The following is a 14,894-nucleotide window of genomic DNA, read 5'->3' on the forward strand; positions in this document are numbered from 1 at the left end:
TGGCTGGGTCCCGTGGGCAGAAACCCGGCCACCAGATGCTCGCCTATGAGCCCCAACCCCAGGCCTGGCTCCAGGGTGGGGCCCCGGTGACGCCAATCCAGGCGACATGGACTTCCTCGATATTACTTTTTTCATAAGGGGCTTTGGAACCGCTCTTAGTCTGACCCGTCACCTAGGACCTGTTTGCCTTGGGAGACCCTACCAGGGGCATTAAGCCCCCGACAACATAGCTCCTAGGTGCTCAAACCCCTCCACCATGGTAAGGTGGCAGTTCAATTCATTCTTAATATTATTCTTGCGACGTCTTCTCTTTTTCGGCATCTAACTACTCCATATTTTGTGCTATATCAACAATTCAGATATCAAAATGTGCAGCTTTTTAACTACTTCAGCGTACTTTCAGCTACAGACTTGATTCAACCTTTATAATATTCACAAAACTTTCAGCTATTATTCAGCGTATTGATACCTTTAACAGTTTTTGATTCATGACTGTTTAAAACCCTTGATCATTTTGACAAATAATGGGTGTGTATTGTGTTTGACAAGCAGAGGCTTCATAACTTCAACCTCTTTGAGCTTCTATTACTTCAGCATATTTTCAGCTACAGACTTCATTCACCTTTAATATGTTCACAAAACGTTCAGCTATTCAGCTATAATTCATCGTATTGATATTTTCAATAGTTTCTGATTTATGACAGTTTAAAACTTTTCGGGCAAAATTCAACTTATAAATAGGTGTGTATAGCACTATAGGGCTAGAGTGGGTGATATCATCAGCTAGAACAGAACATAGCACAACACATATAAGTATTTGTAGTTTTATTAGGATCTTGGTATGTAATAAATCCACCACTTAGCATCCATTGAAAAATTCAAGTAAATAGACAGATGTTCACTGGACAGCCACATCATTACATGGATTGTGGATGTTAAAGGGTATACTGCACATCTTAAGGTAACACCAGAGTGCTAAAAAATAAAACATAGCCCACAGTCAGCAAACACGTGTCATATTCAGTGGATATAATGAATACACCAAAATCATCCAAATGAATGATTCAACAAAGTTTCAAATTGTCAGCTTTTGTCAACATTTATGAAAACTCACCAAGTAAAAGGCATTAAAAGCTGCTACTGTGTACTGCAGAATAACATGCCAGAACTATGAATACTATATTGAATATTTTACACATAAAGTAAAATATTTCTTTACATATCTAAATACGTTTGAGTAAAGTTAGGGCAGTTCAGAGATTATCCTCTTTTATATTGAAATAAATAAAAAAAAACACTTAAAACTTCTTACAGGATTTTTTTTTACATAAACAAGAACAGATAAATGCCAACCAGGGCTTCACATTGAAATAAATAACATCCAAACACACAATACATTTGTCTCAGGTTTAACACGTTAAGAAATGTTACATTCAGAAATGAGGTCTACAAGTTAGAAAGAAAGAAAACAAAATGTGATGAAGCAGATGGATCATAAATGTACAATTCAACAGAAAATGTCCCTTCCTCTTCATAGTCAGTGTGGATTTCACATAGTTACATCAGCGATATTACTGTTATCCAGCATACTAGCTATATAATGACACTTCTACATGTTTCAATTACGGTAACAAAAGCCTGACAGGTGTAACAATGATAACTGAACCTACTGTCACTAACAGAGTTGCGGTTTCTGGGACTACAGTTTGATTTAGGGATCATCCTGCTGCTTTATGACAAACAAAATATCATCTTTGTGCGTAAATTATGTCAATTTTAAGAACAAGTCAAGATCAGGAAGAAGGAATTAGAGTAAAGAAAAACAAAAAGGAGTAAAAAATGTCAGTAATTTGTTGATAGTAAAACCTAAAAAGATTTGACGTGAGAGAACTTCACTATTGCACTAAAATTCATACATCATTACTTGGCACAGAGCAAAATTTTATTTGAATAAATGAAAAGAAAAAGGACACAAAGTCAAATTCTTTTTGTGGAGTGTGGCCTAATTTGCCAATAATGCCTACAAAATAAAAATCCAACACTTTTGAATAAAATTATACTTAGTTTCCTACATTTTAACAGGAATCAATTGCTGTCTGTGGGATAGAGGAAGCTTATGAATGCATCATTTTAGTCAGTCAGCGTTGGAGTGTGGATTAAAAACAGGCAAATTGACTTCTTGATGTAAAGGCTTACTATATTCATAACCTTACATTGTTTTAGCAGGAGTGGGGTCAGAATCTTTAGTTACACAACTCACAGAAGAGTTTTTTTTTGTCTCTACAATGTTTGACAAGTGTAGTCACATTGATCAGCTGCCTTTTAACATTTTACTATAGATCTTAAAAGTAGTTAAACTACACTCTGTAGGGGAAAATAATATAATAATAAATCAAAAACAATATATGGAAATGTTGGGTTAAGTAGTCCCCAATAGTTTTTACCACATAGTGAAAGAAAATTGAAATGAACAGTGAGTGGAAATAAACTCTACAATCATAATCAATGACAATCAATCAATACTAGTATTCTATAAAGATAATGCAATCCAAATTAAGGACAGTAAAATTTAGGCCAAAGGAGTTAAATTCAATGCAAATCATTCTGTTTAACACTAATTTTGTGTTGGAATTTTAAGTTTGAGCTCAGACTACATACTTTGACAGCGACTTGTAAAAAAGTATCCAAATATACTTGTGCTTTTCTCACAACTCAATTCGCAACTGGCCCGAAATTAAGAAGAATAAATATTATGATCATAGAAAAAGATAATTTTACCATGAATTTAACAATCACCTTTCTGTCATAAATCAGGTAATAACACAAAACATGGAAATTACAGCAAAAGGAGAACAAAATGTGCAAAATGCTGTTTGCAGAAGACTAGGCTGAGTCCGAATAAAGAAAATGGGTCCTAAAATGATCATTCTCCTGTTCAAATAAAGGATGAAACTGAAGGACATACTTCTTCATATCTCCATTCAACAGATTTGTTTTCAATTTAAATCCAAAATTAGATGGCACTATGTTTGGCTTGTGTTTACAGTTTGAGGATTTTGCTTATTTTATTTAACACAGTAAAAGGATTTCTATAGAACATGCATTGTGTATATGTGTTATATTTCATGGAAAATGTTATCACTGGATATCATATCAAGAAAATTATTACTCATTCATCTTCAGTGAAAATACCTAGAAATATATCATTTTTACTTTTTAACAATTAATGAATTCAGTTGGTGAGAGAAGATGTTGAGATAATCATTTGTGGAGAATGATGATAGCACTAAAATCCCTTATGGAAACAGCCGAAGATCATTGTCAGAGATACAGCAACACAATTTAAAATTTAAAGGCAGTGTCACAGCATTTTAAGGCAACACAGAAGGACAACACTACCAACAAAACATTAACATCCCACATGTAGACTGCCTTAAAACACTGCTGTGTATTGTCACCTTTAGGGCAGAGACAGTAGTGTCCAAGAAATCACAGGACGTGTGCTGCTTCCATCACAGAATATCTGTTAAAATATATATATGTCGTCTCACTTTGACATTTCTGACAGAAACAGGCAACAATCTGCACTGCCCTTAAAATGTGCCCTTACAGTACTGTGAAAGTGGAACATTAAGAAAAGAATTGTACAAGCCAGCTTGTCAGTCTCCTTCACAATGCCCTCAGCCAAAACAGCCCATACCAAAGAAGGAGAGAAGAAAAAACGTTTTCACCCCCTCGGCCCTCGTATTATCCTTCATCTCTTGTTCCGCATCTCTTTGCAGATGCTATGTGCTTTCTTATAGTGACGCCCCAACCACGAAAAGAAAAAGTAAAAGTTGTTTATAAACTTACTTTAAACCAAATACAGGTTATATTCCTCCAATTGTGAACCAGAGTCTGTGCTAGTGCACTGGCCATTTTATCTCTTGTGGAGCCATATTTAAATTTCCCCTGAATCAACTCTTTGAAAAAGTGTATTCACAAAACTCATTCCCCCCTCCCGTCCGCCCTTACTCTTTGCTTCAACATTTTAGATTAAAAAAAAACTGGCACATCTGAAAGCAAACCCATACCTCGTCATCTTTTTAACATGACTCTGGGAAGTTGTTTTTTTTGACAAATTCCTCCCATATGTTGGTGAGAGGGAATACTTTTCAGCTTTTTTTTTTTTGCCTGATCACGTACCAGATGATTTCAACAACAGCAGCTGCCCCTGGTACTCTGGACTCTCTTTGGAGCCGCACTACAACCAATAAACCAAGACCAGCTGGGACGGCCCACATGGCTGTCTGTCACTGCTCTAAAGTGACGCTGGGTGCGATTTCCAGTCGGTAACTCTCATCCATCATTCAACCTGTCACCTAACCTGTTAACAGGGCTTGGGTTGGGATGAATCCCGGCCTCCACTCGCTCCACTAACACAAAGCAGGATCAGACTCCTTTGGAGAGGAGCGTGTCCGCCGTGTGTCACAACCTTCAGTCAAACACCTTGACTTCTTGCAAAGGGAAATCCTCCAAGTTTAAGAAGTAGTCAGCGTCACAGTCTCTCTCTAGATTTCATTTGTGGATCTTCCAGTTCCTGAGGAGGTGAAGCTTCCAGGCCAGGGGGGTCAGAGAGGGGGTGGGCAGATGCACAGGTAGGAGGTGTCCCCTAAAGGAAGAGGAGGAGGAGGAAGTGGCCTGTAGGAACCTTCCTGCCCCCACCCTGCCCTCTGCCACCCACGCCTTCAGACCTGCAGCTGCAGACTGACACCCTGCAGAGGACACAGCGTTTATTCTCATGTTGTTCTTATTAGAATAAAACACCAGTGAGTTTCTAGAAAGACTGACTGATGCATAAAAACACAACCATGATGAACTGTAGCCACAAAGCAGATTGAGACTGTTATAGGCAGGATGAAATGTTGCTACTAAATATTAGGATGTACAGTATGGAAGTGGACATTGCAATTAATTGTAAACAGACTTTGAAGTAAATTGAAATATAAGTCATACTGTGGTTCCTATCCCACTTGAGTGTTTCCCTTTTACATATAAATTATTAAATAATATGAAGTTGCTGATTACAGCTAAAAGCCATTTAGCCTATTATGATCCTTCTTTGTAGCATAGTCTGGTATATTAAGGATTCATTTACTTCAAAGTCCTGTTTTCTTGGTGTGTTAACAGGAGTTGTTTTATAGGAATGTAACATCTATGACACTAGGGAACCTTTTTGGGTATTCCCTGTTTCCCACCCTCCTCTATTGAAGTGGTCTGTTTGGGTCCAAGTGTGAGCTGGCTCTAATTCTGGCCTTGTCCTTCCTGAAATATATTCAATATATAAATCCATATTTAAGTACTGTAAATGTAAACAAAACCTACTGTAAAACCCAAATCTTACACTACATTGTGACAAAAATGTGAGTATCATGCTCAACTGACCGCCCAAACACACCTGCAACAAGACCACCTCTAACCTACTCACAACTAGTCAGGTCAAAGTTCATTCTTGACTTTAGAAATCATAATTAACAAAACAATCTCTGAATGACTGCTCTGGCTCCTTCATTTACATCCCAAAAAGGTGCTGTGGTTATTGTGTCAATATGGACGTGAGAATGTTTTAGTGCTCAGAAAACTGGAACATCTGTAAGTGGGAAGTGAATAAGCCTTGTGATGTGACTGTTGACTGTTCTTTCCAATGTGCTCACATCTCAAATGCAAATACAATTCTACACATAACCTGCTTGCAAAGTTAGCATGACTACTAAAAAGTTTTTTTTTTAATTATTTATTATTTAGCTGTTTTATACTGGCACCTACAATGTTGCAGTGTTAGAGGTTAGAGACAACATACGGTACCTCTGTTGCCTTTCCATGCACAGACAGCAGGCAGAGTGTGAGCCTCACTCCTGGAGCTCAGTCAGAGCCACACAGCATGCAGCTCTATCATCCTTACTCTGGGCAGGACCGTCCACTCCGCTGCCAGTCGTCATGCTGCGGCTGCGACTGGTCAGCTTCTTGAGCTCGCTGGCGAAGGAAATTACTTTCTTTTTGTCTTCACGCACCACCTGGGAGCAGAAATAGATCCATGTTATTGAAATGCATAAAGACCATATAGAAATGTGCCAGGCTTACAATCATGTTCTTCTTTAAAATTTAAAAAAGACAAAAAGGGTCTTGCTTTTTTTTTTTGCATGAATGAAGAATGAATTTGCTTCAAAATGTTTCACTTTTATTCAACCAAGGTAGGTCACTGAAAAACATTCAATCTATTCATATTTACAAATGCATCAGTAAACGGGCTATAAGGGTAAATGGATGATGAATAAATAAAAAAATAAATACTCACAGATATAAAATATATAAAAATAACCAGACAAAGCTTAACATTGAACTGTAAACCAAGCACAACGATCAGCAAGTACACACAACACAAAATTACAAACAAGCAAAGCAAAAGCAGGTTAAAAGCACATACAATTCATCACACAACGACTATACAAAACAACATGGATTTAGAGATGAGAGATGTGAATGAACACAAAGTTAGAAAGAATCAGTTTTTGCAAGCACACACAAGTTGAAACTGCAAGAGTTCATGACACACATGCAGCAGGCGAGGTGTTAGTGCTGCAGGTGAAAACGTCTCTAGCACTGTAAAGTAACGACCAGGTTTGGAGCTACCTGCTCTTTCAGCTTAAGAATGAACTTTCCGGCGCCGCGCCAGCGACTCTGAGCATGGTAGACACACTCCTGATCCAGAAGCACCCGCTGCAGAGGTTTGGTGGTGGAGGACTTCTTTGAGCCCACGTCCTTGGTCACTTCCTCCATCAGGACATAGTCACAGGGGTTGGGGTTTGATAGGATGCTGTAGGAATACTTGGCCTTTGACAGAGTCTGACAGAGAGAGGGAACAAAAGAAACAAGAGCAGACAGAAAAGGCCTTATTTTGTGAGCTTTTATCATGTTAGAAACCTTGTCCGACTTGATTCGGTCTCCTTAAAACACAATCTTTATCAAATAAAGAAAACGTGTCCTTGACTGTCTGTCCCCACCTGCTGTATGATGTCCTGAGCCGTGCTGTAGCGCGGGGCCTTGATCACAGTGTGAGGCTGTTCTGGTGAAACTTCGTGGACCTGGACAAAGAACATGTCGTCCTCTCCTCCTCCCCCACCTCCTCCCACTCCTCCTCCTCCCGCTCCTTCTCTACCTCCTACAGGGAGCTCCTCCTCTCCGTCTGGCACCGTGTTCCTCTCATTTAAGTTCTACAAGAGTGACAGAATAACAGATGTAAAGCAGCACTATTAATAAATATAAATGACTGCAAGGGATGACCACAAGGAGGAGCCATACTCTACATTAAATATATTATGGTCTGTAGTATTTAATTGATTTTATATTAAATTCAATAACATTAAATGGGATTACTGCTAGATCAACATGAAGACAACTACATTAAATTGTTCTGCATCATTCAACAGATAAGAAACATTAAACTCCAATAAAACACATGCTGCTCTAAATGAATAATTTGACAAACACCTCCTCTCTTGTTTTGAGGCAAATCCTCCCCACATATCCCTCCTCAGCGTTCCAGCCGTAGACCAGCCGGACCAGCTCCTCTTCAGGGGCCAGAGCTCGATACTGAGCACAACGCTTCACTTCACTGCGCTCCTTCAACAGAGGAACCCTCTCCTCACAAAGGAAGTAGTCGGATGGGTTTCCTGCAGACGCTAAAACCTGTGGTGAGGTAAGATGAAAAACTTAATATGTGTAGAACACAAGAGGATGATGATGGAGATGACAGAAAGGCTGCAATGACAAAATTCATGTGTGATAAATCTTTATGTGGAAGTGACTGACCGTGTCCAGCAGCTGTTTGGTGGTGGTCTGCTCAGTAACAGCGAACACGGTGAAGGGCTCCGGACCGGGGGCTCCGTGCACCGTCACCTGCTGCTGCAGCGAGGCACATTTCTCCTCCGAACTGAACAGCTGTACAGAAAGCAGGAGCAGGTTTAATACCAAACATACTGTCATGATGGTTCTGCTTTAGAAGACGGCCTTTCTGGCTCTCTCCTCGGAGACGGTGGAAATGCAAAACCACAGTGATTGACAGCAGTGACGCTGCTCACAGTGCCAGCAAGATTTCTTTGAACATTCTTGGATTGCAGACTACAATATTCAAAATTTTAACATGTCTGTGACGTTAAAAAGGTTTCTCAAGTGCATCTCAAGACCTGGCCTGAATAAGTCGTACCAAGGATGAGGGAGTAGCGCCCCCTGTGGGAACCTCCTCTGTTCTGCGGCTGTAGACGAATAAGCTGGACACTTCAAGTGGCTCATTATGCTGAGTCCTCAACTGGATGTGTCTGTAACCTGAAACACACAGAACAACAACGTTTTGACTTCACAATGCAGCAGTTATCAAAATTCTGTGTATTTTAGCTGCATATGTGCAGAGATGGACAGAGTACTCGACCCCAGTACTTGAGTAAGAGTACAAATACTACTCAGTTACAAGTAAAAGTAGCTCAGTCGACATGTTACTCGAGTAAGAGTAAAAAAGTACTTGCTTTTAAAGGTACTTAAGTATCCAAAAGTACATGTTTTTAAATTTACTTTAAGTAAAAGAGTAAATTTCTTATTTTTATTTATATCAATGAATTACTATAATTTTTTCTAAATGAATTTAAGGAGCTTTTAACTCTTGTTTGTGAGAATGAACTCTCTGAAACCAGCTGCACTGATGTGCTGCTTTTAGGGGTTAGGGTTTCCTGCTTTCACAAACACAGCTTGTGTTCAATAGGATTTTAGAAAAAAAAAAAAAAAAAAAAGAGCAGACCTGAAAGTAACAAGTACTTTTCAGCCTTCCTAGAAATTAACTCGAGTAAAAGTAAAAATATTTGTCTTGGAAATGTATTCAAGTAAGAGTAATAAGTACCAAAGAAATCTAATACTCAAGTAAAGTACAAATCCTCTGGATATGTACTTAAGTACAGTATTCAAGTAAATTTACTCCGTTACTGTCCACCACTGCATATTTGAATATACTATGTACAGAGTTTGGGCTGCTGAACCTGGTCCACGGTGTGTGAGACTCCTACCTGACTTGAGGGCTTTCAGAGGCAGAGTCCTCTGAGCGGTGGTCTGGGAACTGTTGTTCTCCACCACAGCAAAGCGCAGGAAGCACATCTCTTCAAAGTGCACGGTGAACTGAAAGTGCTCGTTCCACATGGGGTTGAGGGTGTTGCGGTGGATGGGTTTGGTGCGGAAGTGGCAGCTGTCCACGGGCATGCCCAGGACGTCCACCTCGATGCAGGGGCTTCCAGCGCTGTTAGCGGGGCAGACGTTCTGACCAGACACGATCTGAGAGAAAAGCAGAAGGGAGAAGGCGTCATGTGATGAATGAGCACCAATAATAATGCCATGTATCAACAGCACTTGCAGTTAAGATTCTTTCAACATTATCCACTCTCTCTAAATCAACCTTGTTTTCAGTGCTTTTGATGAAAACCTAAGCAGGCACGAAGCCAAACAACAGTCAGTGAAGTCACTCTGACCTGCCAGCAAGGACTCTACTTCATCTTCCCCCCTCCCCCACACACACAAACACAGACAGTATGGAAGCAGATAATCTGAACCTGACAGATGATGATGGATGTCAGAGGGTAAACAGTGCAACTTGCTAAGAATGTTAACAATAATTGAAGGCAACAGAACGAGGATGTGTACGGTAACATATTTCCTTTCCTAGTGTAATTCAATCGGGTTATTAGAGAGCTTCTCAAGAAATAAAAACCACTTCGTACTTAGAGAAAACACTGTTACAAATGCTGTTCATTTATGTCAACAATAATTTTGTCATGAAATATAACTGACTTATACATATTTTAAAAAGAAAAATCTATTTTCACTTGTACTGTTAAATGTCACCTTCTCCTACTGTATCTTCTCTATCTTCTCTACAGTTCTCACATATGTATCTTATAGACTAAGAGCAGTAATGTTCAATGCAGTGGGTGATGCAAAGTGATGAAAAGCACAGACTGAAAAAAAAGGAGACCAGGAGAAGGGTGGGGGTGTTCATTCACTGATATATGGAATTAACTGGGTGGCCTTCATGACTGTCAGATAATAAAAACATATAGAGATCTTTTTTATAATAAAACTGTCCAAACACACCTTAATGGAACTCATATGAGTCATAAAGTCTGTGCAGTTGTTGCAGGTCTATATGCAGATGAAAGATGGAAAACACGCTAAGGAAGTTTTAAAAGCTTGAAGACGTCATAAACCTGGATCATGTGTATGGAAGTATATACAGTACAACTCGATATGAAGTATTCTCAGCACTTAGCAAAAACATTTTTTTCTGAAACTGAGAGAGTAAATTTGAACTATTTACACATATACCATTTGCAAATTGCAAGTAGCTGCATTATGATTCAAGATTCTTCCTCTGAGAAAATTCCTACGCAGCACTCCTGAAATCCAAACTGACAGTATAAAATAGTAGTAAAACATCTGAATAGGCAGGAAGCTCAGGGTATGGATCAAAAGGAGTGAGGATGAAAGTGCAAAGAGAGAAAATTCTCAGGGATGAAGTGGTCATTCTGACTGATCCTCCATGCTGCTCCATCTATCGTTTTAACTTACAGTGAGGGAATACACAGCGGGGCTCATTTTCTCCACATCTCTCTCCATCGGACAGAACTGCTGATAAAGTGAGCAGCTACGGTCCCACAGCACTGCTGGCTTCAGCACATACCCACAGCCACCGTTGGACTCAAACAGTGCTGTGTTCAACTGCATGGGCAGGTCTGGGGAAAGAGAAAAGCCTGTTAATTCATATAGCACTGCAACAAACAGCAATTACCAAAAACCTCAACTGCAGCAAGCCAGTATTAGAAAATGAGCCAATTAAAGAGGTGGAGTTCTGTCAACTGGAGTGAAATTTACTGCTTGTTTCCTCAACCAGGGCTATAGAGGGGCCTACATAGAAAACCTGCACTTTTGAAATGAGGAAAGTGTGTCCTTGTCCACAACTTGATATAAATTGGACAAAATTGACGATAAAATGTGAGTAGCAGAGAAAGGCAGAAAAACAAGAGACAGATGAGAGAACTAAAGAAGAGAAACAGGAAGGGAGTACGACAAGGATCAAAAGCGAGTGAGATTTTTGGAGGAAATAACTTCAACTCTCTGAGTTCAGACAGAAAACACATCCACACAACAGAAAACTTCTAGGGATGAAGAAAACAGTAGAAAACCAGAGGGAAGGAAACAGAAAGAAAAGGAAAAGAGAGACAGATCAACAGAGGGAGACTGAGAGGGAATTGAAAAGCACTTTGGATGGAACTTTCGATGGAGCACTTTGGAATAAACAATAAGAATATTTCATATGTCACTTCAAAGCTTCAACACAGACTCAGCATATAATGTCACCAAATTCATGTCAAATTCATTGTCATTGGAAATGTGCTGCACTGCCTTCATTACTGTAGAATTAAAGTTATTCAGCCACTGCCACAAGATGTGAAGAGATTATCATTCAGAAGCAGCCCTGTGTGTTCTTCATTTCTCATTTCTCCTTTATCTTCCAATGGTTACAAAAAACTCTCTTGTGGAAGACACAAACTGTCAAATACCTAGAAACTGCAGATGAGGTGAGGTGATATTTTCATACTAAATATTTAATTGTAAAACTTTATTTTTTTTACTTTATTTAAACTATCAGACTTGCACCACTTGCATTGGTTTATAGCTTTCCTTCTTACTATGTTTATTGTTATGCACCAGAGCACCAAAGCAGATTCCTCATATGTGAAAACCTACTGGGCAATAAACCTGATCCTGGTTCTGAAGTTCAATCACATAAAAAGAGTTAAAAGCATCTCTCCGTGCCGTCCTCACCATCGGTCTGATAGTTGAGTGCCACCAGCTGGATGCCGTGCAGCCAGAACAGCAGCGGGTTGGGGTTCGTGGAGTCGATCCTGGTGGCTGCCGGGTACGTCCGGAGCAGCTGGCACACCGTGTGCTGGATCAGCTTCTGGGAGTAGCGCCGACACAGGCGCTTGGCGGCGTTCTCGTTGACGGAGGAGATGTGGTAGCACTTGGGCGTGCGGATGATGGCGCTGAGCGAGGTCGGGGGGTTGAGGACAGGAGATGTCTGCTGCTCCTCCCAGCTCAGCCGCTCAGCGCCACCTGGAGGTAGAACACAGAGAGAACAGAGCCTCAACACCTGTTCTCCTCAAACAGCACATAACAGTTCTCTGCCAAAGTAAAGTCTAATGGCAAATTTGAGAGTTTCCTTCAGAATTTCACTAGGAAAACCAACACTGATTTTACATTCACATTTCCCTGACAACAAGAGGAAATAGTAAATCAATATTCAATTTAACACAAGACAAATTTTCTTGCAAAAGCAAGCTCAATCTAAAATGATCAATAGGTTTGAATCCATTTTTGGTTCACAGAGTGAAACAGTGATGTAGCTGCTTATCCAGTCAAACTCCCATTTAGTTGTTTCCAGGTTAATCTACACTTTTTTGGATGAATATCAGTGTTTAAGTGGGAGTGCTGCATTCTTTTGCTGTTTATTTTAATACATGTCCACCCACTCCTCCCCAGCAACATTCAAGACTTTTCAAAAATATCACTGAAATACAAATAAAAATGGAGCAAAAAACATGAAGTACTAAATTGACCTCTTACTCACACACATGCTCAAGCTAAGAATGGGCAGCCTTTAGCCTTGCGTACTGTACCTTTCCCAGGGGCGCGGCTCTGGGTTGTGACCTCCCCTGTGGCGCTGCAGCGAGCGGGAGCTGTGCCAAATATGGACTTCCTGCTCTTCCCCCGGTCCTTGCCTCTGCCAGAGCCGGCTGGAGACAGCGTGGACAGGCCTGGGTTCCCACACAAAACAAGCAGACAAAACGAAAGTGTGGTCAATAACAAAATGCAGACAGACTGGAGACCCAACAAGACTGACGACGACAATGATGATGATGATGATGATGATGATGATGATGATGGGCATTTCTCCCTCTTCTTATTCTCAATTTGTCTCTCTAAAAGCTGTCACTGCATCACAACGAGAATACTGCTGCTCTGTCCTGCAGGCGTCACTTGAAGCATGTGTGACACCACAGTGAGCAGTCTGCTGTCTATCTGGACTGGGCATGCTGCCCTCCCTTCTACTGCTCACATCTCAGGTCCATGGAAACAGTAAACAAATAAAAACATTGGCGGGTTTATAAGGGCAAATGTCATGTAAAAGAAAAGAGGAGACGAGCAGAGAAGAGAACACTTGAGAGAGGAAAGTGGAGATAAGAGGTGGAAATTTAACGGATAAAAAGAAAGATAAATGGTAGCAAAGAATGAAGATAGGTCCAAATAAAGACGAATTAACAGGAATTTTAATGTGGGTACAGAGAATAAAGTCAAATATCCTGAACTGCTGAACAGAAAGCATTTTGAATCTTGAATTACAATAATCCAGTTTTTACTATTTCAATTTTTGGCATGTCCGCTTACAGCAAGACGGTTAAAACTAAGAGACAGCATAGGGTCACATGTGACAAAGGCCCCAAGTCAAATTTGAACCCAGGATGTAGTGCTGTTGTGCAGTTTTGGGACTGACAACACAAAAAAAATGTAACCATATCTTTCCCATGGGGGAGAAAAGGATTCATCATCTTAGTGGGTGTCCTGTGTGGGAGAGGAATGGAGTGAAATACAGGGATATTAAATGTCATGCAGTGAAAAAAATATCTGAAACATGGGGAAAGGTTTGACCTCTTAAATATAACATGGGAGTGGGACAAGACAGAAAAGAGGAGATAATGAAAGTGATTGCATGTCAAGAGTAAGAGGAGAGGGTGGAAGAACGATTCTGACGGAGAATAAATCACTTTGCACTGGGAAAAGAATCCATGAAGGGAACCAGGGAACACACAGTAACAATCAGAAATGACTGCCTGAAATGAGACGTGAAAGAAGAGAAAGAGCAGTGTTTGACAAAGAGACAGGATGATGAAATATTCTCTACCAGGGAATTTCACAGCCTGGCAGTAGATGATGAGGTCGGACAACTCCTGCGCAATCTGCCGGCTCTCCTTCTTGTTCTGAGGAAGGTAAAACTCCTCGCCCAGCTCCATGTCGAACACCTACAGGTGCAGGCAGACAAAGGACATGAAGAACACATTAACATTTTCTGTGAGGAGACAGTGATGTGCTACTGGAGCACTGGATCTCTGTAGATGCACAGACAGAGGCGAGAGGAAGCAAGGCAGCAGGTGGACCTGACTTTTATATCAGCGTCAAATTCATCTTAAAATTTCCTCTCTGACTTTAACCCGGCTATGTGTTCAGCATATTTGTCGATCTTTGATTTTTTTGTAAATAACCCAGAATTAACCATGACTTAGCACAGGCCTGAATCCAAACAGCAAAAGACTACTGGCATCAAGTAGTTATAAAGTCTACAAATAAAGTTATTCAGTGTTATAAGAACTGCAGCAATTATGTCAGTTTAATGGTGTGGTTTCTGACCTTTCCTTTGCTCTGTGTGGTGCTGTCAGTCTTCTTCATCCTCTTTGGGATTTCATCGACAGGTTGCTCCTCTTTGTCTGCTGAGTTCTTCCCCTCAGGCTTGTCTTCCAGGATGTTATCTATTCAGACAAAAACAACAAATTATTAAAAATAAATAAATAAATAAGCTTATATTAGGGATTTAACACCAACCAACGATTTATCAACTTGCTCAGTTGCCAAGGGCCAGGCAGTATTTTTTCTATCAAAAATACGTATGCTGAAACATACTGACATGTGTGCAACCACCATGCACCTGTTAATCAAGCAAGCAAACACCCAAATACACCTCGCTTCAACCCCTCAATTTTCCTTAA

The 14,894-nt window shown here is 40.2% G+C and overlaps 1 protein-coding gene across 2 annotated transcripts in view; it reads right to left on the reverse strand.

The window, feature by feature from the left end:
• Nucleotides 1-851: 851 nt before the first annotated feature.
• plce1 (phospholipase C, epsilon 1) overlaps nt 852-14,894 on the reverse strand; it is a 92,791-nt gene continuing 78,748 nt past the window's right edge. For both annotated transcript variants that reach the window (XM_083994727.1, XM_083994728.1), the window contains 13 exons: nt 14,539-14,657; nt 14,036-14,153; nt 12,753-12,890; nt 11,899-12,189; nt 10,642-10,805; nt 9,090-9,351; nt 8,243-8,361; nt 7,849-7,977; nt 7,528-7,725; nt 7,041-7,250; nt 6,670-6,882; nt 5,942-6,053; nt 852-4,754 (listed from right to left, as the gene is read on the reverse strand). In XM_083994727.1, the coding sequence (XP_083850853.1) occupies nt 4,558-4,754; nt 5,942-6,053; nt 6,670-6,882; nt 7,041-7,250; nt 7,528-7,725; nt 7,849-7,977; nt 8,243-8,361; nt 9,090-9,351; nt 10,642-10,805; nt 11,899-12,189; nt 12,753-12,890; nt 14,036-14,153; nt 14,539-14,657 (2,270 nt within the window). In that variant the 3' untranslated portion in view covers nt 852-4,557. The remainder of the gene's footprint in view (nt 4,755-5,941; nt 6,054-6,669; nt 6,883-7,040; nt 7,251-7,527; nt 7,726-7,848; nt 7,978-8,242; nt 8,362-9,089; nt 9,352-10,641; nt 10,806-11,898; nt 12,190-12,752; nt 12,891-14,035; nt 14,154-14,538; nt 14,658-14,894) is intronic.

Source organism: Trachurus trachurus (assembly GCF_905171665.1).
Source record: "Trachurus trachurus genome assembly, chromosome: 19".
NCBI lineage: Eukaryota > Metazoa > Chordata > Actinopteri > Carangiformes > Carangidae > Trachurus > Trachurus trachurus.